We start from the raw sequence: 26,773 nt of genomic DNA on the forward strand, positions 1-26,773 counted from the left end.
CAAGAGGTTGGTCTCTGCCCAAAAGGGTGACAGAAACAGAACCAACACTAACTTTTGGAAGGAAATTGGATAATAAGGAAAGGAACAAATTGCAAAGAGTCAAAAACTGCAAAACTCTTTCAAAATGGTACCACATACTCGTGGATCTCTATTATTCCTTCAATGCTGGTCAACAAGCTCCAAACCCTGAGCCTCTGCAACACCAACCCACCCCACCACCACCACTGCAACTGGATCCTTTAATTGCTCATTAGAAGACCACAGTCAGTATGAATTGGAAACAACATCTCCTCTTCACTGAGGATGAACGCAGGCAAACCTCAAGGAAGCATGTTGAGCCCACTGCTCTACTCACTCTTCACCATTGGTTCTCAACCTTTTTCTTTTCACTCCCATACCACCTTAACTAATCCCCTACTAATCACAGAGCACCTACAGCATAGGGAATACTTATGATGCTTTGGGAGTGGAAAAATTTGAAAACCTACACTCATGACTGTGAAGAGCATTCTGGCTGATTGCATTGCTCTCTGGTATGGAAGTGCCAATAGTCACGACATAGGGTCGTTAACTTGCCCTGCAACATCACGGGCATCAGTCTTCACTCCATTGAGGATATCTACAAGAGGCGGTGTCTTAAGAAAGCAGCCTCTATCCTCAAGGACCCCCACCACCCAGGCCATGTCCTCTTCACTCTGCTACCAGAGGGGAAAAATGGTATAGAAGCCTGATTATGACACTCAGTGGCACAAGGACATCTTCTTCCCCTCTGCCATCAGATTCCTGAATGAACAATGAACCATAGTCACTGCCTGACTTTGACTTTTCCTTGCACTTTTGTTTTATTTATTTTGTAAGGTGGTTTATATAAACGTTTGCTCTATGATGCTACTGAAAAACAGATTTCATAACAAATTCTGATTCGGATCTCCTCTTGTGTAGTATGTTTCTACACATGAGACAGGTGTTGGGAGTCACAGCAGGGAAAAATCAGACTGCATTCACGGACCACACAAGACAGGAAAGTGAAATCATCCATCAAACAATCTGACTCTGATAGTTACCCAGGTATGTGGGAGAAGGTTGAGAAAAAGGTCTTCATATACAAATCCACCAGACGTCTAGCTCTCTGCCTTTTAGGGAAAATTATATAATTTCAAAACTATGTTGCCTCCAATTACAGTCCAACACACACAGGCCAAAATATCTCATGTGTTTATCTACTAATCCAATAAATTATTTGTATCCTAGCAGCTGACATACTCTGTCTCCGTATTCTGTGCTCTGGTGTTTCCTGGAGGAGGTTCAGTTTTCCTGAGAACCATACATTTTACTCTAAAACGCCAATGCATAAGAATTAATTTGTAAGCTGTCAAAGGCTACTCCAAATCTCTAGCTTGGAAAACATGAACCCTTTGAAAACCATGACGTCATTTCTGTAGAGAACACAAAGTGAATTTCACTTTGAACTACAGTTGATTATTCAATCCCAAAAGGATCACTACTCCATCAAACAATCTTAGTGCCAAGTACAGAATTGGTTAAGGAAAAGCCAAGCTCATCCCTTCCCAATAAATCACAAACATTTTAGGAGAGATGCAGCATGTCTATGAGTAAATCTCAATCAATAGGATCCTATCACTCTCCCAGGGCATAAGCAGGAAAAAGCAAAGCTCCTTCCATAGAATCCAATACATAGTTCCTGGACAGCATTAATAATAACTGCAATACAGATGAATCAAGGGATAGCAAGACCATTCCTGTCCTAACTGAGGAGCATAGGAACAAAGTTTTTATTGCATGCATGCATATGCTTTATAAAAACACTTTTCCTTAACTCATACTTTGAAAGCATTTAGACAAATATTCACCTACCATGAGGATTTTACCTAAATCTGGCTCATTACTCAGTGCTCCTTGCCTCATACTGTTGCCAATATTTATCCTGCACACAAGTAACCTTTCTGACAAGAGTTAATTTGTTTATCCCAATCCTCCATCACAATCACTGTCTGGTTTCACATCTAGAATTATGCAGTCTGCCACTTCACAACTGTTTCACAATGCAAATATCCCAACTGTTTACAATTTAGCCATATTCTATTCCTTAGTTCTCTACAGGCTACCTATCTATGACACATCCTTTCTCATCATTTAAACCATTTACTAAGGCTCCTTCCACTTTTGCCATTTTTTGCTGCTTCCCTTTAGAATTTGTAACCTTCTAGCGGCAGTTACACTGCTACTGAAAGAACACACAACCAGATGGGTTGAGCACATTAAGCAGAACTGTTTTATTGCAGGCTGGACTTGTACTCCCAGCCCAGACCTGGCTGAGAACCACGCTGGGGAGGGGGGGGGGGGTGGGGGCACTGACGTCACCTGGGCGTGACTTGGTCCCTCAGTGCGGGCTTCTGAGCCCTGTGCTGAGAAGGGGAAACCCCCGACGGCGCCATTTTGGCTGGCACCCCACCCCCCACAGAACTAGCGCCAATGTCTTTTTTAGCTGGGCGGCCTCGCTTTTTGGGCTGGGCCACAATCACTGGTTTGGTGGGGTCGAGGTGCGCTGGCTTCAGCCTGTCCACAGTAAACAGTTCCCACCTGCCGCCGACGTCCAGTGTGAACTTAGACCCCCAGGTCATCAAGGTGCAGCATCCGAGCGGCACGATGGCGCCTGGATAGTCCGAGGGATCCGGTGAGCACTCACTTGATGGTCTCGTATTTGTCTTCGGCGGGTGGGTGCTAAAGGAGGTGCAGCATGCGTTTGGTGGTGGCCTGGTCCACGGCGACGACCACATGGTAGAATTTGGTAGTGTCAGATGAAAACTGGCAGAGGTGAAACTGAGCCTCTGCATGGCCGAACCAGGTCTCCAGCTCCTGAACCCAGAATTCAGGCAGCTTGACTGCTATTCCATTGATCCCAGGTTCACTCATGATGGGTTCAAAGACATTTGAACCAGTCGGGTCACCGATTGTAGCGGCAGCTACACTGCTACTGAAAGAACACACAACCAGATGGGTTGAGCTCAGTGAGCAGAACTGATTTTTTGCAAGCTGCTGAGCTGGACGTACTCCCAGCCCGGATCTGGCTGAGAACTGCACTGGGGGGCGCTGACAGCACCTGGGCGTCACGTGGTCCCCCAGCGCGGGCTTCTTGAGCCCTGTGGTGAGAAGGGGAAACCCCCGACGGCGCCATTTTGGCCGGCTGCCCCGCCACGTGGATTACAAGCAGGGCCAGTTCGTCTGCCTAGTGGTGTGCCACCACAACCTAATCCCTTTTTTTTTTGTTTTGGGCTGCGTCAGGGACGAATGTAGAGGGAAGATAACTGATATAGAGAGGATAGGTGACACAGACTGTTAAGTGATAAGCATAACCAAATGAAGGGTATTTGATGGCCATTGCTGATAGGCAACTTCAACTGTCCCATTGCCTTCACACCTGCTACATGACCTGCAGTTTATTCTTTGACGCAAAAAGTTAGTTGAAAGACTTAAATTCGCTACAATGCTAAATATGACAAGATTTTAAATGATACACCTTCTGTACGTTACACATTTTAATACAGATGTTGCAGCAGCAATTACTTCCCCCCAGAGTAGAGTCCATTCTAGCAGACAAAAGGAGTCTGTGGATGTTGGACTTTCAGAAGGCCTTAGACCAGGTGCCGCACATGAGGCTGCTAAACGAGATGGTTTAGCAGGAAAGGTACTAGAATAGATGCTCCACAGGGGTCAGTATTGGGTTAAGTACTTTTCACACTGTATGTAAATGATTTAATGACAGAATTTATATTTTTTGTGGGCAAATTTGAGGATGATACAAAAGATTAGTGGAGGGGCAGGTAGTGTTGAGGAAGTAGAGATCGGCAGACGAACTTGGACAAGTTGGGAGAATGGACAAAGAATTAGCAGATGGAATAAAGAATGGAGAAATGTATGGTCATGTACTTGAATAGAAGGAATAAAGAAGTTAACAGTTTTCTAAATTGGGAGAGAATTCAAAAAGCAGGAATCCTCGTGCAGGATTCCCTAAAGGTTAATTTGCAGGTTGAGTAAAGATGGCAAATGCAATTATTTCAGGCCACCAGAATATAAAAACATATTGTGTAATGCTGCGAGGCTTACAAGGCAATGGTTAGACCATATTAGGAGTATTGCAGGCAGTTTTGGGAGTATTTGCATTGGAGAGGGTCCACAGGAGGTTTACGAGAATAATCCCAGTGATGAGAAGAGTTTGATAGCTCTGGACGTATACGTGGAGTTTCGAAGTGGATTTAATTGCAACCTACCAAATATTGAAAGGGCTGGATAGAGTACAAATGAAGCAGATATTTCCATTTGGTGGGAGAGTCTAGAGCCCAAGGGCTCACTCTCAGAATAAAAGCTCTGAACTTTCTGAATGCTTTGGCTTGATTTTGTAAGCCACTCGTCAGTGGTGAATCTTGGCAGTACATGCCACTGATGGCAAAGCTGCAAGGTCCTGAAGAACTGTGACAGAGAGAGGTTAGTGAGAAGGTGTGAATACTTGGAGCAAAGGTCAGCCACTTGGCTGACTGCAGCATATAATGTCAGATGTGTTTGCCCAGAATATAATCAAGTCAAATGAAGCACTTTTATTATCAGAGAATATCATTCAGGAGGAGTGTGGGGAAAAAACATGTGTTCAGGTGTGTGACTGTAGACAAGTGGATTTATGATGAGTTTAATGAATTGTACCCATCAGTAAAATTCAGCTGGAGAGATTTATGGCAGGGGTTGCTATGTGTTGTGGCAATGATTACAGAACTAAAGGCCAGTATGCAGCTGATAGAGGCTCAGGACTGTAATAATATGCACATTTAATAGTTTTTACCATTTTTTAAAAATTCCTCCACTTCCTGCCCATCCTCTCAGCAAATACAGAACAGTAGCTCTGTTTTGGACACAATCTGGTACTTTGAGCTCTGGCAATATGCCCTCTGTCAACTTGATTTTTGAATCTTGATCACCTAGACCACACGTCAAACTCAGGCCCACAGGCCAAATTTGGCCCGTGATATAATTATATTTGGCCCACAAGATCATCAAATATGTATTGGAGCTGGCCGTCGCGCCAGTATAGCGCATGCACAGCTAATACTACAAATCCCAGAATGCTTTGCAAATGCATTGGCGCCAGCCCGCTAATTGCCCCCACCTCCTCTCTTTACTTTCATTGGCATCTGCGACCTGTCACTCAACTCACATGTAATAAACCCCTCACGAAAAATGGCCAAACCAAAGACAGAAAACAGGACTTTTCAAGACAGGTGGGAGGTAAACTCTGACCCCAGAGTTTGATGAACTTGCATCTAAGAAGAGATGCCAAGTATCTGGTTTAGACCCAGGTGCATCAGAGTAAATCACAGTGTAGCAAGCTAAGCTTGGATTCATATTTTCTTTGGTTAACTTTGGACTGTTCATAGTTGAAAGAATGGATTTTCATTGAAGCAAGTTGTTATTTTTTTGACTTGTTGGCTTGTGAAAAGAAATACATTTAAAAGGAGCTTAAAAGCTATAGAGAAATATTATTTATTGAATATTTTATTTCTCATTTGTTAATGCTTCTTCTGGAAAGAGTTTAACCAAAACTATTATTAAACATTTATTTTAATAAGAAAAAGTTTAACACTACATATGTTGAAAGAAGAGAAAACATGCAGATGTTGTTGAAAATTTTCAATAAATATTTAGTTTGGCCCACGACTTAGTCCAAGTTTTTAATTTTGGCCCTCTGTGAATTTGAGTTTGACACCCCTGACCGAGACCTAATCCTTTGGCTCACCATCCTTGTATACCTCACTACTTGCTAATTGTACCCTCTGCTGCCTTGTTCTCAAGTCATGTGCCCTCTAGCTCATTACCAATAGGTTTCTTGTTTTCAAGCCTCTTGCTCTATTAAAAGCTCCCAAGTTTCACAAATTATATTTCCTCTGATCTTGGGGCCTTCAATAATTACACTGGACAACAAAGATTTTGCTTCCTGAATACTTTTTGGTCTATTTTATGGATTTTGGGTTGCCAATCACAAAAGTCACCAGAGCATTTTTAGATCACAAACCTTTTTTATTTTTAAAAAGAACATTTTTGTGATTTCCTGTCATATTTTAACTTTAAGCATACAAAACCATGAAGCGCAATGTGTCATTGAAAATTAATTTTCTGCAGTCGCACTTAGACGACTTCCCTGCTGATTATGGTCCAGTCAATGACAAACATGGTGAAAGGTTTCAATACCAGGACATTGTGACCCATGGAAAAGTGGTATCAAGGCATCTGATGCAGAGTACAAACGAAACACTTAGGTAGGTCAGTTGAACTAATGCAATGTGTCAGCATCATTATGCGATAAAACCGAAAAAATTCAATAAAAGTCAATTTAATGTTTCTCCAACTTCCTACTTGATGCAGCAAATCTGTAACTATCTTTGCGTTCAGCTTGAACTTATCTATCATAATCCCCATTTTTTTCTCTTGGAAGCAAATCTTTTGAAAAAGTTTGTTGTCCAGTGATATGGCCATTCCGGCATTTCAACATGACATTACTGGTCTGTGGAGGAAAGCTAGCAATGTGTTTTAAATATTCACCAAGACACTTAAAAAGCTACACTTCCTCTCCTTACCTCAATCAAATGTGACTGTTACACCAACCCTTCCCGTGTTGACTTAAACTTAGAGTCTGAGAGGGAAGAATTTGCTCTTTCTCAGTCATGAACTTTATTTTGACATTTAAGACTACATTAATATTTCAACACTAAATAAAACAATGTATTTGGTGAAAGTTCATGGAATGACTGTTGTGGATTAAGCAAGTTGTTGAAGTTTTTTTTGCACTAGTTTGATTCCACCGTGAAATGTTAATGATTACGATGGTCAGGAAATCAGTTTCCCAGATACAAGCATATGTGTTTGGAAAACTGCTCATAAAGCTTGATAGTCAAAAGTAGGCTCTGGGAAGCTTCCATTTCTACACTTCCACATCTTGTCCTGAGGCCTCTCAAACCTTTTCTGCTGCAGCTTTAATGGATGGCAGGCTATCCACAGGTGGCTTTGCTCACTAAAAAGGCAATATTTACTATTGTTGCTACTGTGGTTTTCTTGGGGCTGTGGTGAATGCTAATCAGATACAGCACAAAGGCTGGAATGTGAGGGGGTCTGTTTGTGCGTGGCAGTGGTATTTGTTGAAGTACTCAGTGGTTTTGGGAAATGATACGTGCTCTGAGGTGAGATGTCAATGTTGGCAAAAGGAACAATTTCCTTTTTTTTAAGCCCGTCAGTTTTAACATCGAACTTTGCTGGGTCAGCAATAGAAGAATTCGTTCTGGAGTTTAGTTCTGCTAAATCAGCAAACAGAGTAGGTTAGATGTAAAGTCAAGCTGTGCAGGGCAGGGGCTGAAATAGGTTAAAACTGGAGACTAGTTCTCCAATATCAAGAATAAAGTAAAATCTGAATAAAACTACTCGATTCAGAATAAAATGGGCTAAAGGCCAAATCCTGCAAGATCAGGAACACGAGAGTCAGGGTAAACTGGTGAACAACACAGTTAAAACTTGAATCCCCACACTAACTCCTGCAGTAAAAGCACCTCCCACAACACTGAAAACTCAAAAGCCCTTGTCCTTTCCCCAACGGTTATTGACGCACCAATCAATTCTAAAGGTGAAGTGCCAAACATTCCCTTCACGTAGGACAATTGGGCCAAACTGGCAAGTTAAAATTCCGATGTCTCCACATGTGGGAGATACATAAACCAAATCAAACACAAAAGTAACATTTATTGGGATAGATTATGTGTGTTCTGGCTGTTAAAATAGGAATAGATCAAGTGCCAGATGGACCTTTACTGAGAAGCATTCTAAACATGGAAAATGTATCAGTGACTCCAATTGATGAATTCATGAACTGGTGAAGAATGTGTCCAAGAGCAGCAATATGAGGCATAGGGAATAAAGACAGTTACAATTCGCTGTTGGAAATAGCTGTAGATTTCATCTGTGAAAAGAATGTGACGATCATTTAAAATCTTTCAAAAGATGAAAGACCATCTGCTATTGATGCTTCATCTCTCAGCTCAAGACCCCCTACTTCTGATGGATGAGTTTAATACCAAGAGTGCTGTCCACATCTTAAATTACATGGCATCAGAAGTAGGAGTGATCTCTGGCAAACTATACAAAGTCTGGTCAAGAATATGATCATGGACTTGTATGATGTCCAGGCAAGTTGGGTTAACATTTCACCTTTTCTGGGTGTTCATGTCAGCTTTGATGCATCTTGGTGTCCTCCATGGTCATAAAGCCTGCTTTGCCTATCAAAAATAGGCACTTAGGTGACAAGCTGAAAGGTTACCTGTTATTATAGAACTTCCTATCAAGAAATTTATGGAACATAGAAGATTGCCACACAGTACAGGTCCTTCAACTCATGATGCTGTCCCAACCTATATAAACCTACTCAACAGTCTAACCTTCCCTATCACACACCCATAACCTTTCCCCCCCCCCCCCTTGTATACATGTGCCTGCCTATGAGTATTTTAAATTCATACATTTTACCAGCCTCCACCACCACCACTGGCAATGCTGTCCAGTCATCCTCTACTGTGTAAAGAAAAAAAACCTTACCCCTGATGTCTCCCTAAACTTTCCTCTCCTCATACAGATGTCCTCCGGTATTTGCTATTGTCTCACCCTATACATGCCTTTCATAATACTGTAGAACTCTATTAAGTCACCTCTCATCCTTCCTTCACATATGCATAGGTCTTAGGGTTTTCACCTGGGGTGAAATAAAGAGGAAAATAATCTCCAAGTTTAAAAGGGGTAGATGTAACCTTAAGGTAAAAGGAAAGGAGTCTCTGAATCCCACCCATCGTGATACAGCCAAGTTATACCTTCCCTACAATGAGAGATACCTAGCCATCATAATTCATAAATTAGATCAGCCATGATCGTATTGAATGGCGGAGCAGGCTCGATGGGCCATTTTTGGCCTACTCCTGTTCCTACTTCCTATGTTTCTATGTTCCTATCTGTGATATAGACATAATTAAATTATAAATTTAGACATACAGCTTTGGCCCATGAGCCTCAAATACATCAATTAACCTACAAATCTTGTATGACTTTTTTTGGAGGGTGGGAGAAAATTGGAGCACCCAGAGGAAACACACACAGACATGGGGAAAACATACCAACTCCTTACAGACTGTGCTGTATGAAAGAATCAATTTTTTCAATAATCATTTTATATCTTGTAACATCAATGTAGTACAAGATTGGCCCACCTGGTGTTATCTCACACCTGGTTTCTACTTGGCAGATGTTAATCTCAAATGTAGGTAATAATTCATATCAATGCCGATCTAGATTTGCCTTATAATACAATCAGTAATTTTCTGATGGTGATGGCTGCAACAAGTACAACACAGAATCACCAAGCCAGCTGACAGCTGTTGGGATGAGTAGGAGATTTATATCTTTTATCAACCTTGTTATAGATCATGATCTTCTCAGTGTGGTCTCTTCCCTGCAACTCTTTATACGGACGTCTCTCACAAAGCAGTTGATGTCCAAAAACCAAGTCCAACATTCCATCAATTCCTATGCATGAATGGGTAAAATGGTCAAATAAACAAGTATATTAAAAAAAGCAAAAACATTATACTGGCAGGTAAATCTACATACAAAACATACTAATAAACATGTTATCTAGAAGGCCCTTATGTATTAAAATAGCAGTGGCAGGAATGTGGTATGAAATGTGTTAAGTCTTAAAGCCCCATCAGAACAGATTGGAATTTACATCCTTATGTTGCTACTCTAAATTATGTTGTTCAATCTGCAACAAATGGCAGTAGAACTCCATCCTCTTTTGTTGCAGGTTAATTGAGCTCATCAGTTTGAAAGAGGGAAAGGGGGAGGGTGGGAATGTTTTTATTTTAAATCATCTTCAGTTCCTGTCACATTTCCAGAATGGAACAAGATGCTTCACTCATCAATAACTTCTCAATGATGTGCAATAACTGGTCCCATACAGGCAGGACACTCAGCAATGAAATTGATGACCAGATAATCCAACTTCTTTTCAGGGATAAATATTGGTTAGGACATCAACAATACAATAATGAAGAAATATAGGTTATTTCGGTTTATTAATTATTTTGTCTCACTCAACACATCTGTCCCTCCAGCAATACAAGTGCATGCCCATAACTAAGGCACCAGCAATTTTCCTCACGGTACTTGCTCTGAATATACCTTCTTCAGTAGAACTTTTGTTTTCAATTGATTTTCAGCTACAGCAATAATGGAACCCATTTGAAATTATAGAGAATCATTTAAATCAACAACAGCCACACTATTGCCTCTGAACCATAAAGTTTATGGTTCAACTTCAGAAACTCAAGTGCTGGGAACCCCATTAACAATGAAATAGATATGAATTTTAGACCAGCTGAGTTTTAACACTTTCAGTAATCATTCTCGTTCCTTTCTTTTCTTCTATTCTAAGATTTCAACTTTCTTTTCTTTATCTTTTCTTGGGACTTGCAGAGGATGCTCGGGTATTATCATCTTTATTTGATACTCATTATTATATCTATATTTTGAAATCCATTTGAATGTACGCATGGTTAAAAATTAAATATTCAAAAAAGCTTGTGCGAAAATCTAGGCTGCTGGTTCACATCGAGATTCATGTAAAATACCTGTCATTGCTTTTCAGAAGCTTAAGGCAATGACATCAAGTCTTCTTCATAATTACCATCAAAGAAGCTTGCTGTGCGCATTTCCAGAAAACACATTAGTGACTGTGGAATCGTGTAGAACAGCTGTATAAATGCAAGCATCTTTTTCAATCAGAACTTAATTTTCAGTCACAACATTTATGACCCAGTTTCAATCCTAACCTCTGATGAGGTTTGGACGTTTGCACTGTGACTTTCTCCCATACCCCTTGATGAAGGGTTCAAGCCCAAAGCATTGGTTATACATCTTTACCTTTGCTATACAAATTACACTGTTTGATCAGCTTAGTTTCTCCAGCATGGGGCTTTACACCAAAGATGTACTGGTTAGTATGCAAAATGGCACCTGTAAATGTCCCCTGGTATAGCTGGGAAGTAGGAAAAATATAAGGGAGGTAACGGGAATGTGGATTCAAACCATAAGCAGGTGAATAGATTGATAGGATTGTTTTGAAAGCCACCAATGTCTTGATGGGGCAACACTGCCTTCTACATTGTGCATAAATGTTAAAAAAAATTGGGGAAGGGGCGTAGCAGTTAGCACAACGCCTTTGCAACACCTGCAATTGGGACCTGGGGTTGAATCCCATGCCATCTGCAAGGAGTTTGTATTTTCTCCTAGTGTCTGTGTGGGTTTCCCTGAGGGCTCCAGTTTCCTCCCACTCTTCAAAACATACCAGGGGTGTAGGTTGCAAATTGGGCAGCATGGGTTCATGGGCTGAAATGGCCTGTTACTATGCTGTATGTCTAAATTTTTAATTACATTTAAATTTAAAAATTTAAATTTAAAAGTATCCAAACTTCCCTAGGATTACTTAAATGCTCCAAGAGAAAACATTCTTTTCTAAGCCAAATACCCAATCACATTATTAGTTCTGGGATCAAATGGGCCTTTTACCCTCTGCTTTCATCTGGATAAAAGTAAAATTTGTTGGTTTTAGGGAAAAATGGCAACACTGCCAGAGCTGCTGTATAGACAGCGCTGTTGGACCTGCGAGAGCCGGGAGCAGCCAGACTGCCGTCAGCTCCTTATAGGCTTTAAATGGCCTATTAAAAGTGTTACAAGCTCTGAGGACCCCAAAACCCAGCCGCAATAGATATTCACCAAGACAAATGGCTACTTAAACAAAAGTTGCTTTTAATTATCTTTAAACATGACAACAGAATCACACTTTAACTTATCACTATTAACTTAACCCCCTTATAATTCTAAGCTCATGTGTATATAATGTGTGTATAAGTTCAGAAAAGTTATTTGATTCAGTCCAATCTCACTTCTCATTCCTCCAAGTTTAGTGGTTGTAGGCAATTCTTATACTGTACACAGAATTTAACATTTATAAAGTTCACTAGGCTTTGGTGCTTGAAAGGTAAATGGTTACCGCTCAGGAAGGTTCCTGTCCGGTTTCAGAGAGAGAGATTTGTTGTTCACTGGACACCCACAACTGATTCCTTGTAACCAGCCACTTCAGTGACTTGCCAAAGAAACTTGCCCCATCAGGGTTTTCCAGATGATAACCTCTTTCTTTCAGGTCACCAGAGTGCCAATATGGTTTCTCTTATTTCAAGTGAAACATTCGGCAGCCAGTCTTCTCCTCTTGCATGAACCACAAGGGCTTCGATTGTGAGTTCTTAGTTCAGCCTGGTCAGTCTTCAAAATGGGGTTTTCCACAAGCTTGTCAGCTTGTCCTGTTACAGTCCCAGCTGCTGCTGCTGATTGTAAAACTCGCTCGGAGAAAAAAAACGGTTTTACTCTTTGCTTGCAAAACCACATGACCCTCTTAGAACAGCGTTCCACTCCAGACACCCTGTGGCTCCAATGAGTTATTTCATCTGTTGCCTTTTTGTAAGCAAAAATCCATTAGTGAAGTCTCCTGGGCACTCTCCAAAGCTTTTGCAAAGGCTCTTGGCGCCAGCCTGTCTAACATGAGCAGAGCTCCAGTATTTTAAATAAGATCTGTTTTAAAGTATTTGTATGTGACCTACACTAAAAATACCTGCCTCAATTTATCTCTCAAAAATATTGATCATCTGTCACAAAAGAGCAGATAGTGGTTTATTTTAAAATCCTGTGACCGCAGGATCTGGGCTAAAGATGGAGGTGCCTATGTACAACAGTGGCTTCGAGGGGTTGCAGACTGTAAGGAGGAAGAGTGGCTGTGCAGGGCACCAGAAAAATCAGGAGACTACTATCCCCCCAATTCTGGTGACTGGCTCAAGACTAGATGAAGAAGTACCAGGTTTTGAAACAGAGAAACAAGAGGACACTGAAGGCTTCCTGATCAAGGTTTGGATCTGGAGCTCAGGTTGCTGATGGTTTGGAGTGCATGGACACTCAGTGACTCTTGGTGGGGGGGTGGAAAGAAACACTCTTGCTTTTCTTTCTCTGACTATAAGGACTGTCGGGCAATTTGTGCTGATGGCAGGTCTTTGTCTGCCTCACAGTAGGCTGAAGGAAATTTTGTACAATATTATTACATGACAATTTAAAGAACAGAAGGCACTATTAATTTCTCGCCCTATTTTTCTGTTAACAAAATTAAGAGAAATGTGGCTGCCACATGCTACTCCCCAATAGTCTGTAATTACAAATATTAAGTAGCTGTTTAAACAAACTCTGAAAAATTGACAAAAATATACCCAAATTTGTGCGTACCAGTGCATGCATTTAAATATTCCCTTCTGATGTATTCCAGACACATTTTACTTTGTGGCAATGCCTGCACTTCTGAAGTCCCTTAGTCATGAAAGGCACCACACAAAAATTCAAGTTTGTATAAAATCAAAACATTAATAAATATTTAGTTTTTTTTAAAATGTTCCATTACGTGTTAGAATGTTATCAAAAACATCCAACTTACAAATAAGGCAATTATTTCTTGGAAAAAGACTGATGTTGAAACCATCAGCAAAGAACTGTTAACATATATAGTGACCTTAATCAGGAGCTGTAGTCTTGGGATTTGAGGATGTTGACTTCACCATCAGGTTAACACCCTCATGACTTGCTGCATATTACAACATTGATAGCTATGTGGAGTACTCGCACAGATTGATCAGTAAGTTATCAGGTGTAAAATAACCTTGCATTCTTTAAGGTGAATTTTTATGTTCAATTGTTGAAGAACAATCGAGTTAAAGGAACTCCCTGGAGAGGCAAAACTCTGTTTTAGAGGCTGGCTACAACTCTAATTCTGCCTCAACCTTGACCTCGTTCAAACTCAGACAAGCACTCCAAATGTATTACATCAATGAGATAATTCCCATTCCTACACCTGGCATTCCTGTGGGTTTGCAAAGTTTCACTGCCAAATTTGAAAGGGAAGATTTCCTCTGGTTGCTATGTGTTGCTATGCATTCACGACAACTTCATCTGGCCTGCGTCCAGTCTTTTTGAACAGATTTGTGCTGTTAATGTCAAATTCACCACATCCATACAATGGGTGTTCCTTGTTCCCACCATCCCCCACCAAAGACTGGGCAAACTAACCATCACCTTCAACAAAGCAGCAGTGGAGAATTCATATCCAGTCTGCATACCCTTATATGGCTGATGCCAATAATGTATCCTCAGCTAATTTGCTGAATGGTGTACCAATAACAACCTTGCACTCAATGTCACCAAAACTAAGCTGTTTGGTGACCAGGAAAGCCAGTATTAGAAGTATACAATCCAGTGATCATTGTGGGGGGAGGGGGAAAAATGAGAGCTGGAGAGGGTGTGCAAATTTAAATTCTTGAGAGTCACCGTCTTGGATGATCTTTTCTGGACCCAACACAACAATGGCTTCATGAAGAAAACACATCAGCGCCTCTACTTCCTCAGGAGTTTGCAAAGGTTTGGAAAGACATCAGAAACCCTGGCCACTTTCTACAAAAGGTGTGGTGGAAAGTGAGCTGATCAGCTGTATCAAGGTCTGGTATGGGAATACCAACACGACAGAGCATAAGGCCCTCTCAAAAAGGTAGTGGACACAGCCCAGGACATCACAGTAAAACACTCCCACTATTGAGTACATCTACAAGAAATGCTGCTATTGTAGGACAGCAGCTATCATTAAAGACCTACACCACCCAACACATGCCCTGTTCTCACTGCCACCATCAGGAAAGAGGTATCAGTGCCACAAGACTCACACCACCAGATTCAGGAACAGCTGTTACCCCTTCACCTTCAGACTCAACAACAAACTCAGACTCATTTAAGGACTCTTACTTGTACACTTTGATTTTCTTTGTTCTCTCCTTATTGCAGTTTGTTATCAGTTTACATGTTAGATGCTATGTAGTGCTACTTTTTTGCTCTACCAACTAGTGGCAATTCTGCCATGCCTGCAGGAAAAAGGAATCTAGGGGTTGTATGTGATGTCATGCATGTAATCTGAAGCTACCTCCCTCTCCCCAATCAACAATGCTCAATTCAGACTTCCAATAAGTGAAGGTTATTCCCATTTTGTGAATAAGGATACAAGGTGAATGAGATTACCAAAGGATGAAACATTCACAAACATGTTTACCCAGAAAAAAAAGTGATCTCAGCATCCTCTTGCAATTCCCAACTTTGCTAAAGCTAGCATCCATTCAATTTGATTCATTTCATGCAATGGCAGACAGCACCGAGTGCAGCAAAGGCTACAAGACCAGATAACATCTAATGATGAGGACCTGTACTCGAGAACAAGTTGCTCATTTGCCATAATACACCTCTCAGTGAGAAGGGTAATCCTGCAAACAGACCAGCAGGTCATCTCTAGCATTTTGTCTGAAGAGCACAATTTATCAAGTGTGGGATGACAATGAAAAGGAAAATTAATTAGCACCAAACTAGGGCACCATGAGAGCACAGTCATGGGGTTCATTCAGGGGCCTAATGGCTGCAGAAAGTACTCTAAGAATGTTGGTACATGCTTTCATGCTCCCTGATTGGAGGAAGGAACAGGCAGGGTCTGATGGATCCACAGTGGGAGATGTCGATGTAGATTCTGTCCTATGATGGTGACATTTGCTTTGCTCAAATTCAGGATCTTATTTTCCAGATCATCTTTATCCCTTTCTATAACTGCCTTGAAAATAGCATGATCGCTAGTAGAGAGATTGCATTTGGAGGCTGCATGAGAAACCAGAATTGAAGAGATGCTGAGAACTAAGAACATTGCAGGGCTGAAAAGGTTACCAGGAATGGGAATGGCTGGGATCACAAAAAGAGTTCTGCGCGGACAGGGAAGAAAATTCATAAATAATGCATGAATATATTCGAAATCCTTGGTATCTGGCACCTATGGGGATTAGAAGATGCCCAATCAGTGTATTTGCCAGTTATTTGAGGTTGTGAGAGATTGGAAAACTAACTGTTAGGGTGCACCAATTTTAAACTTCTGAATGGTTTACTTTTTTTTTTTAAATTTTCTGCCATTTCTTTGCCAGTTGCTTGAATTCTAGATAACAGGGATTTTACTGAAATTGTTGCTTCCCACAGCTTCTTGACAAGATCCTGTCTTGTAGGCAGCAGTTGAACTGACAGCAGTTAGAACCAATGTTAGCAGTAAGCCACCTGGTAAAGACATTATTGGCATTGTACAACAATATTACATGATATCCCAGCTAAACCACGTCCCCAAGCTGACATCCTTCAAAGGTCATTTCCTTCCAACTTCAAATGAGAAACTTCAGTGGCCGGAAACAAAGGACAGCAGCAAATGATGCTTTGGACAATGCCTTGAATGGAAGCCAAGCTTGGAGTTGATAAACACATACATTGCGCAGTGTTCCCTTGAAAGCAGACACTCATTGCTAGAGCCTGAATGACCTGGATTCATTTGCTGAAAACTGATGTTGGATTAACCCCAAAATGAACAAGACCAGTTTAAGCAAAATAAAAGTTTCCCCACTATTTTACCTAATCCTCCAGTCAAGAGTGTGAAGGAAGGAGACTAAATCCACAATTCTCTAGAATGCCAAAGTGTCTCTTAGCAGCAAGAAGACACAATTGACCATCGACTTCAATGTCATTGAAAGAAAAAGACCAACCGTGGCATTAATTTGCTTATTTAAATCTTAGTGGTTTAATGTTTTTCATTTTTCAAATCTTCTCCAGTGAAGTCACCTTTATTTATCATTCATACCATGTTTGCACGGTAAAGACGAAATTGCATTTCTCCAGGGCCACAGAGAATATTTGCACAAATGCATTAAAATAGAAAATAAACAAAAATTAAATATTAAGACATACTGCAAGTCCCTGGTACCAAGGTACTCCTGAAAATTCAGGAGTCTGATGGCCTGGGGGGGGTGGGGGGAGAATTGTTGCCCAATCTGGTGCAAGGGCCCCAAGTGCTGTAGTACCTCCTACCAGATGGTAGGAGGGTGAACAGTTTACTTGAGGGGTGTGTGGAGAACTTCAATGTTTATTGCCTTTCACCTGCATTGAGTGTTGTAATGTCCTTCATGGTAGGAAGAGAGCCCCCAGTGATCTTTTCTCCTGACTTCACTATCATCTGCAGGATCTTGTGGTCTGACGAGGTACAGCTTCCAAACCAGGTGGTGATGCAATTCCACAGGATGCTCTCAATACATCCCCTGTAGAATGGAGGGTGAGAGATGAACTTTCCTCAGCCTTCACAGGAAGTAGAGGCGCTGCTGGGCTTTTTTGGCTATGGAGCTGATGTTAAGGGACCAGGTGAGATTCTCCTCCAAGTGCACTCCAAGGAACTTGACAAACAATGGTCAAGCCGTCAGTGGTCATTTCCTGCACATTTCTGATTTTCAGCACTCCATTTCTAGAAGTTTCTGGGGACCACACTCTGCAGCAACCTCCCCCTTTGACTTCAACAACAAGCCTTAAAACCTGCTTCTTTGACCAACTATTTGGTGATTTAACCTAACATCTTATGTCATCAATTTTGTTTGATTTTGCTCCTGTTGAACATGAGAATATTTTACAATACTAAAACCATTATACAAATTCAAGATCATTTATATGCTTGGCAGATGCAGGAAATGCAATAACTCTTAAGGGGGCAATATGAAAAAAGTTTCCTTCAAAGCAGCAAAGAGAGCCTCAATCAATTGGATATGGAAGCTTGAGGTTCAATGAGGGAGGCATAAAGACAAAATGGCTGCAAATCCTAGTGAGCCAAGGCTCTCCACACAAATCCCCAGATATGGTGTTAGTTCAGGTATGGTTCAGTTATTGAATCCTAACATCCATCCACAAGTTCATGCAACCTTCTCCTCCCCACCACCCCCCCCCCCCCCCCCCACTCCCACTCATAGATACTGCTTGGACCTGGGACGCCAAGTGCCAGTTTTTAAAAGAGCAGTCAATTTACTAAATACTTCTATTTCAATTATTGGATTAATAAACCCTGGCATTCTTATTGTATCAGCCATGGAAATGTAGACACTTAACTCCCCATATTTAAAACATTTATATAGAAGTTTTTAATGACTCCAGGACATCCTACTTTTAAAAATGCACTTTTTAAGTGTAGTCACTACGGAACAGTCTCACAAACTTCAATGTGATTTTAATCAGATGATCTGCATTTAAGGGTAAAATTTTGGCCAGGTTACCAGCATTTTGCATATTCCATATTAAACAATACAACATGACCTGATGGGTTTTCCAGAAAAGCACACACACCTGCCAAATTTTAAGTGTTCAGATTGTCTGAAAATTATACAAAGATATACCACAGATGTCACTTGAAAACAACAATAAGCTCTCCACCTTTAAGAATCAAGTGGAATGGGGAATAAATACCACCCTTCCCAGTATAACCCTAAGAGCAAATGTGTGTAAAAAAAAACAAATAGTCCTTATTTGTGTAAGGTACTGTGATAAAGCTGAGGGAAGGTGGGTCTCTATTGCAGAGAATGAATCACAAAAGCACATCTGTATCCAGCTCTTCACAAATTGAAACCCTCCAGAAACTGCTACTTCAGAGGAAGTGCCAAGGGCCTGCTATTGGTTGATGTGTCACTCAAGACGTCACCACTGTTGGATAGGCGCCTCTTTGCTCTGTGCTACCAGGTAGGAAGTGTGAAAGGGCACATGGAACAGTTTTCCCACGGTGCAGTGTGAACAACGCTACCCGTTTCCCTAAATAGTTTGTTCACCTGCCAATTTAGCAATTTGCCAATGTGAAAGTGGCTTATGAAGTATACAGCTTTCTCTCTGACATCCAATAGTGGATCTCATTTTTGGAATTTTCATTGTCAATTGGATGGTCCAAGGTAGCAAGGGCCACTTGTGCAGAAATAGGCTTTAATAAAGTACTCTATTTGACCCCCCCCCCCACCGCCCCCAAGTTTCAGGAGGGAATATCAAGAATTTTTTAGTGTATTGAGGTAATCATTTAACTTTATTGAGGGGATGGAGGGGAGATGGGGTGGTTTATCTTAATTAGGTCTTGTCTACAAAAACTCTCTTTACTGTTCTGGTGTTTTAGGTTTCATAAGGAAGTAGGTTCTTTTTTACATTCTACCTGGTCAACCGGTACAGATTCAAAAGGCCGACATGGCCTGTTTCTGTGCCTTAAATGGTTATATGGAACACCAGAGCAGAGATCAGAACAGCACCAAGGGAGTTTCAAAATCAGCATGTTCATTTAACTAGCACCTGTCAAGTCCAGCATGTGTAAGATAACCAAGCTTCTCTAAACTAGTCATTTGAAAGAACCATCCAATTAATTCCAGTCCTAAAATGTTGTGTTGTGTTCAAAGAACTATCAAGTTCCTGCATCTTTCAAAACCCATTTTCCACATGCTCTAATATAGTAAACAATCATTCCTTTTGTTCTACTGGATTGGATAGAAAGCATATCCTCATGTTCTGTGCCGTTCTGTGCCATCCAGTCCCCGTACAATCAGTCACTTTTAAGCACCATTAAATGTAATGGCAATTAACCCCTCCCTGGATGCAAATCAGATTTTTGCAATTACGTCATTACAAATTGGTGTTTATTATGGAAATATTTATGGAAATAGTGATGCCAATCTGAATTCCCATTTATAATCAAATAATTAATGTTATAAAAGATTGGATGGCTGATGGTTGCATAACAAGATCACCGGAGAAATCAAATTACACAAGTAACTTTTATTTTTACTTATCTCTTGCTAATCAAATTACTATTTCCTCTGCTTTCCCTTGAAAACTATGTAAAGTGATTTGCTAATTGCATTCCGGATGTACTAATAACCAGGCCCTTGACATTTCACCATGAAATCACCATTCTCCTGTTGTTACTCCAAAAAAATTACTTGTGGATATTTGATTAAAAGCAGCTGATCATGCCTTCCCCAATGCTCTTCCCCCCCCCCCCCACCCCAACACGAGTTGCAATATCCTCTCACAGGATTTACAACAAAGCCAGGTGAGGACCCACCCAGTACTTCAGTGTCAAAATCAGAACGTCCAAATTAGGGGTGGAGGTTTCCTGTTTTGTTTCTTTGTTTCCAGTATTATTCTTTAAAGAATAATTGTCAAAATACATCTGATCATTTATCTCAAATTCAACTGAGGGCAAACTCTGTAGGTTGAAAGGTCAATTAAAGGGAACAAGCACAAGGAACTGTAACTGCAACCCCTCAGGAAATGAATTTGGTTTTCTTTTTGCAGAAAAAGCATTAATATTCAATACCATACATAAATTTACAATTCACACTATTGAGTCCAAGACATTTCACTGTCATTATATAATCACAGGGCAAATTAATATTTGGTCTAGGATTATTATGTCCTTTTCATATTAAATACAACAAAGTTAATTGTAAGAAATTGTACGCCTCAATAGATGTGCTAAAATCTGCTCCACAAATTCAAGTCACATCACTTCACAGCACTGAACTGTGTCTATGAGGAAGCACTCATGCCATCACTATAATTACCAAGCATTCATCCTTGCAATACAGTAGGATCTGTCCAGAAGTGTCATCTGTTTCTTAGTGGAACAGAATTTCCCAAAGAGGAATATCTATGTTGGCAAACCAGCAGCTATTACTAGCAGAGATGATCAAGGAAATCCAGGGCCTTTCCATCCTTGGATTGAAACTCACCAACAGAATCAAAGAACCTTAACACAGTGAGCATTTTTTTCCACCCAGTCTAACCCCACAGTTGGACTCATTCAGTAGGCAACCACAGTGAACAGGAATGGCCATACCATCAAACCACAGTCCTCCAGCACTTGTAGGAATGCCTGACTGCAGACACTATGCAGGTCAAGAGTCTAGGTCAATGGTGGCACTCAAGGCACTGATTCATTCTTCACTTTACCAGATGAAGGCAGAGATTCAAGCCCTTTTTACACTGAAAAGCTGCATTATTGCCATATACACAGCCCATCTCTGGAAGTCAGCTTGCTTGTTCACACAGAAGAAAATCTGACTTGGTGAGACCCTTTTACACAGCAAGCTAGCTTCCTAAAGAAAAATAGGCAGGATATATAGCACAGCAGCACTGGCACCTAGTATAATATTGTGTTGTGTTGAGAAAAGAATCATATTCAGTGGGTCTGAACACAAGATTGCAATCACACATAGCTTTTATTAATTGTGTACTGTTTATAAAGGAGCATGGGAAAATGTTATGGGAATAAAGCATGCACAATTTAACATTTTCCCATGCTCCTTTATAAATTGTGCACATTTTATTCCTGTTAACATTTTCCTATGATCTTCTACAAATTATTATGTTAATAAAAGCTACTTGTGATTGCAAATCCTCGTGTCCAGACCCACTGAATCAGATTCACACAGGCGGTTCTGACATTTGCACACTATGCACCTAGTAGCAATCCATTCTACTTGTTGTGTACCTAAGACTATCAACCTTTTCTGGACCCAACATCACGATGTCATCTTCCCTTCCAGTTTTGACCGAGCAACATAGTCACCCCTTTTAGACTGGCCCTACCTCTGACACCAACTACCTTGGCAGATTAAAGCAGAGCAAGTTCAGACCCTTCAATCCAACTTCATGTGATGGAAAGGTGGATAATACCCGGCTTTAATAATCTGCATTAAAAGGATACAAGAGCCGTAACACACAAGCTTGAATGGTGAAAGAAATTTTTAAAAATATTAATTCTACATTTTCCCCCCCCCCGCTGCACATCTTTGTGGCCATCTAAATGGCCACAGAAGAGACTGCTTTCAAAGCAATAAATCAGTCAAGAGAAAAAGTCAAGCTTCACACAAAGTTCTCCAACAGTGCCTGGAATTATAAACATGGATTAACCCATGAGGATATCACCTCACACCTGAGGGACAGTAGACATGGGCAGGATTTCAGGATCTTTCTTTATTGAATGCAAGAAAGGTCAACAAGTCTTTGAAAGGCCTGGGGCCAACTTTGCCACACAAGTCAACTCACAATGGCAGCATTCAACCTTAAATACCTCTCCTGAAGAGGCCCAGTTGAAACGTAGAATTCTGAAAACCATCATCCATCTGCAGATTTAACCTTTGTTGCACAATCCAACATCATTCACAAATAAATGGCATGGTTAGCGCAGTAGTTAGGGCAATGCTATTACTGCACCAGCAAATCCCACGCTGTCTCCAAGAAGTTTGTACATTCTCCCCATGTCAAATTTAGAATGAAAATTGCCCCTGTGAATTATCACAATGTGGTCACATCCTCTTGTCAACAGTGGCACAGTTCCACTGACAATCTCCACTGGGGGGTGCTGTAACAAGTACATCCATTTACCAAGACTTTTCATTGTATAACCAGGAAACTTCCTGGTTCCATTTGCCCTTCACAATGCCATCTTGGACCACAAGGTTAAGGGAAAAGACTTTGCCAGAGAAATTGTAGGGCAAGAAGATTCTTGAACAGGACCATCTCTCCCACAATTCAGCAAGTACCAACAAGGAAGCCTGGTGTTAATTTCAAGTCCAGGATCTGTCCAGCTCCATCGCCAGCCATAAAATTTCAAATGTCACAGAATAGAACCCCACACAAAACCAAACATAAATTTTCTTTTTTTTTGGCATTTCTTGCTCTTTCATTCTATCAAGAGAAGATTCATTCTCTTCTAGAGATCTTTGAGCAAAATCAAATCGTGGAAAGTGAAAGACAGTAATTACAGCAGTCTGAATGAAAAGCAAACTAGGCAAAAAGCTGCAGCCAAGACAATTAAAGTAATCTAATTACAGCTATGTCGAGTCCAGCCGGCCACTGCAAGAATTCCAGTTAAAATATTTGGTCGGCTGCCTCCCTGATTGTATCCCTGGCATTAAAAAGTATTAAGACTGGGCTGACTTTCTACAGGATGTCTGGGACACTTCCTCCAGAGTTAGTGCCAAAAGGTCAAATATTTTACATCTTTGATTTGGGCATCAGAAGGGCACCACACAAGGTTCACAAAATACAGATGCCAACCAGCCTTTTATAGCTTGTAGTGCATCATCTATGTCAATTGGAAGAATTCGTACATTTCATGAACCAGAAATATCTAAAGAGTTTTGTTACTAATAGTTTATAAGTAATTAAGCACTTCATGATTTTAATTACTGTTGAAATCTAGAAGCATCGCGGTATCGTGACATTGTTAGTGCTTATGATCAGAGTTTGAATCCGGTGCTGTCTGCAAGGAGTTTGCATGTTCTGGTTTCCTCCCACTCTTCAAAAGCACATGGGGTTGTAGGTTAATTCAGTGCAATTTGGACAGCATAGGTTTAAATGACTGCACATAGCCTATATCTCCCCACCACCCCCCCCCCCCCACCCCACCTTCCCCCTCTCTCTATTGTCACTGTAACTTTTGACTGGCACATCAGCAAGTGAACTGTATTGATCTTGGTGGGGTTTTTTGACACCAGTTAGAGCATGGCCCTTCAATTTCCTTCTCTACAGCAGGCATCTATCAGGATGAGATTTAGACATACAGCATGGTAACAGTCCCTTTCAGCCCACAAAGCATGAGCCTGTGCCACCAAATTACACCAATTGACCCAAAACCCCTTATAGATCATGCGGGTTTCAAACCCCAGTCCCAATAGCTGGTGCTCTAACAGAGTTACACTAACTGCTACACTAACCGTGCCACCGTGTTGGTCAAGTATGGTCACTCTTATAATCTGTACAACTAATTTCGTCCAAACAGAACTGAAAAAATAACCAGTTAATTTGCTCTTGCTAAAATAACAGTGATCTCAGGTTCTCATTCTTTGGAATAATCCTGTAAAATCTCTCACAAGAACCTGCTGAACCATACAGGTCTCATTTAACTTCACAAATGAGAGAGAGTGTGCATCTGTAGTAGTTCAAAATCTCCTCAGTGACACACTGACTAGATTAGCCAAGATGCATGTAATCAAGTTACTGGAGAAAGATCATCATCAACAAACCACAATTGAGAGGGTCTTTGGTGTAAGCAACGAGTAACCTTCTGCCTTTAGATTTTGTTCCAGGATGTGGCCATTGTTGGCAATGGCTTTCATTTTATTGAACATTCTCAGTAGTCCTGCTCTACTGAAATTCTATTAGAGCAGGGGAGATCTCGTCAGTGTCAAAGCAGATCTGGATATTTCTGTGCAATGCCACGTGTTCTGCATTCCAATGGTAACAACAAAGAAAATAAATGCTGGAGAAACTCAGCAGGTCTTGCAGTGTCCATAGGAGGTTAAAAAAAATTACTGACATTTTGGGCCTGAACCGTTCCTCAAGCTATAAGCACAGATAAATTAGCGAAGTTATTCCTTGAAGAAGGGCTAAGTCCTGAAATGTTGGTTGTGCCTTACATCTTTACCTCCTACGGACTTTAAGAGACCTGCTAAATTTCTCCAGCATTTTTGTGTGTTTTTACTACAATCACAGTACCTGAAGACTTTCATGTTTCACTGCATTCCAAAGGTAACTACACAAAATGTTACTTTAAACTGCTTTAAGAAATTTTGATGCTGTGCAAGAATGAATGGCAATTCTCTCTGAATTTGAGCCTAACTATCTGGAGTACAATTCAAAGCAATGATGTTCTAACATGGAAGGTGCCCACTGAGCTATGCCTGGTCTAATTGGGCAAGGGCAGCAAGGACATGTTGCTTCTGGATAGACTCAGTCCTCTTCAGCATATTATACAATGTATTTGCAATTGTGTTTGTGACACCTAGTGTTAAAATTCCACACTGCAGAAATATTTTCTTCCTTCTGGGGGAAAAAAAACTGTGATTGTTGAATGCATCAAAGTACAGTGAAACTTTGTTTTGCAAGCAGACCCATTAAATATTTCACATATTGTACCACAAGAGTGCAAAATTGCAGTTCCAGAATTCCGATGATGCAGAGCAAAGGCAGCACAATTTACTATTTTGAGCTATATTAAGGTATCTGAAAAGGGCAGGGAAGAATCAATGATAGTGCGCGATTTCACATTCGTAAATCTTCTTCCTGAAGAGAAGGAGGTAAAGAGAGTATGGCTGGAATGGGATGTCTATTAATGGGTCAGCCGCTTTTCCAAGACAACAGGAGTTATAGATGGAATTGATGGAGTAGAAGGGTACGCATGATGGCTTGAACCACATTCAGATTCTTGGCCATTGTACCAACTTGGATGAACCACGAGTTGCTGGAGATGTTTACATCTTGAAACAAAGCAATTAAACACCTTTGCAATGTCTAATTGGAGCATCAACTCCCCTGTTTTATTGTTTGTTCATATCTTTTGCTCGAGATCTCACTTTGTCTGCAAGAAAATTGGTGATGCATTCATTGTGGTTCTCACTCTGTAACCATTTTAAGCCACATATTTAATTTTATGTGAAAAAAACTTCATAAATACAACTCCACCTACAACATCATTCAGGGTCCCTAGTATTATGCTAAAGGATACCTCTTCGCCAGTGGAAGAAAACATTAACCCTTTGGACTCCATGTCCTGGTTTTCAGGGACTACCAACAAGTCCATATACATGGTTTTCCAGGACTGGTTTTATACCCAACCAGAAGCTTGTTCATTAAAAGTGGCCAGAGTCCAAAGGTTTAATAATAATGCAACTAACAAAGCCCATGTCGGGTCTTTACACTTTGAAATTAAGTTACTTACGGTATAAGCATCCAGCTTCATTGTTTAGTCGTTTCCACCCAGGGCAACACTTGTACACCATCTGAAAGTTCATGCTGTACACTTCTCTGTACGCAGTGTAATATGCAGTCCTGCAAAGAAACTCAAATTCACCTAGAGAAACAAAAACTGCAGACTCCGGGAGAACTCCTTCTTCCCTCCTTTCATCTTCTCCCCTCGCTCTTTTTTTAAAAAAAAAAAAAAAATTCAGGTACTTAGCTTGTGTTCTTCCCACTGCCTCTTCCTCCCTCCTTTTTAAATCAGGTATCTGTTTTTACTGATACCTGACGAAGGGCCCAGGCCCGAATCATTGGTTATTCTTTTCTTCCTGTGGATGCTGCATGACCTGCTGAGTTTTTCCAGTACATTTGTATATTGTATTTAAAAACATTTGAATCATGGAGCACATAATGAGCTGCTGGAAGAACTCAACAGATCAGGCAACACCATGGAAAGAAATGGTCAGAGCCTTTTTTGAGCATTTTTGTACACACTGAGATTTCAAAGTACAGCATCAATTATTGCCTGAGCTCTCAGCTCAACTCTTTGTAATGCCACTCTGTAGCATCCACCCGAGTTTGCAGTGCAGAACAAACCAGCATTTTAACACTTTTTATCTTTAAATGGGTTTACCTCAGAAGTTAACTTCGTTCAATATAATGTGCTAAAGTGGAGAGCAAAGCCTCATCTTTTCTTCAGATCTGACGTTGCTTCAAACTGACTCAGTATGGGAACTGAACTTGCCTTCATCCACCAACAGCATCTGCCATATTCCAGAGTGCTCTTTGGAATGCATTGGTAGCAGTAAACAATGCCAATTTCATCCTCCATAACTAGTAGAATAGAAGGTCACTGAATGTCATTGCTTCCATGAATTCTTTGTGTATTTTCAACTTCCCACCCTTTATGTACAAGTCTCTTGTACATTAGAGCAAG

General features: G+C 40.8%; 1 protein-coding gene across 3 annotated transcripts in view; it reads right to left on the reverse strand.

The window, feature by feature from the left end:
• The window catches only part of LOC138754360 (multiple epidermal growth factor-like domains protein 6), a 294,761-nt gene that overhangs the window by 240,705 nt on the left and 27,283 nt on the right, over window positions 1–26,773 (reverse strand). For all 3 annotated transcript variants that reach the window (XM_069918534.1, XM_069918531.1, XM_069918533.1), the window contains exon 3: window positions 25,820–25,929. In XM_069918534.1, coding sequence (XP_069774635.1) covers window positions 25,820–25,929 — 110 coding nt within the window. The remainder of the gene's footprint in view (window positions 1–25,819; window positions 25,930–26,773) is intronic.

The sequence above is a fragment of the Narcine bancroftii genome, chromosome 2 (genome assembly GCF_036971445.1).
Source record: "Narcine bancroftii isolate sNarBan1 chromosome 2, sNarBan1.hap1, whole genome shotgun sequence".
NCBI lineage: Eukaryota > Metazoa > Chordata > Chondrichthyes > Torpediniformes > Narcinidae > Narcine > Narcine bancroftii.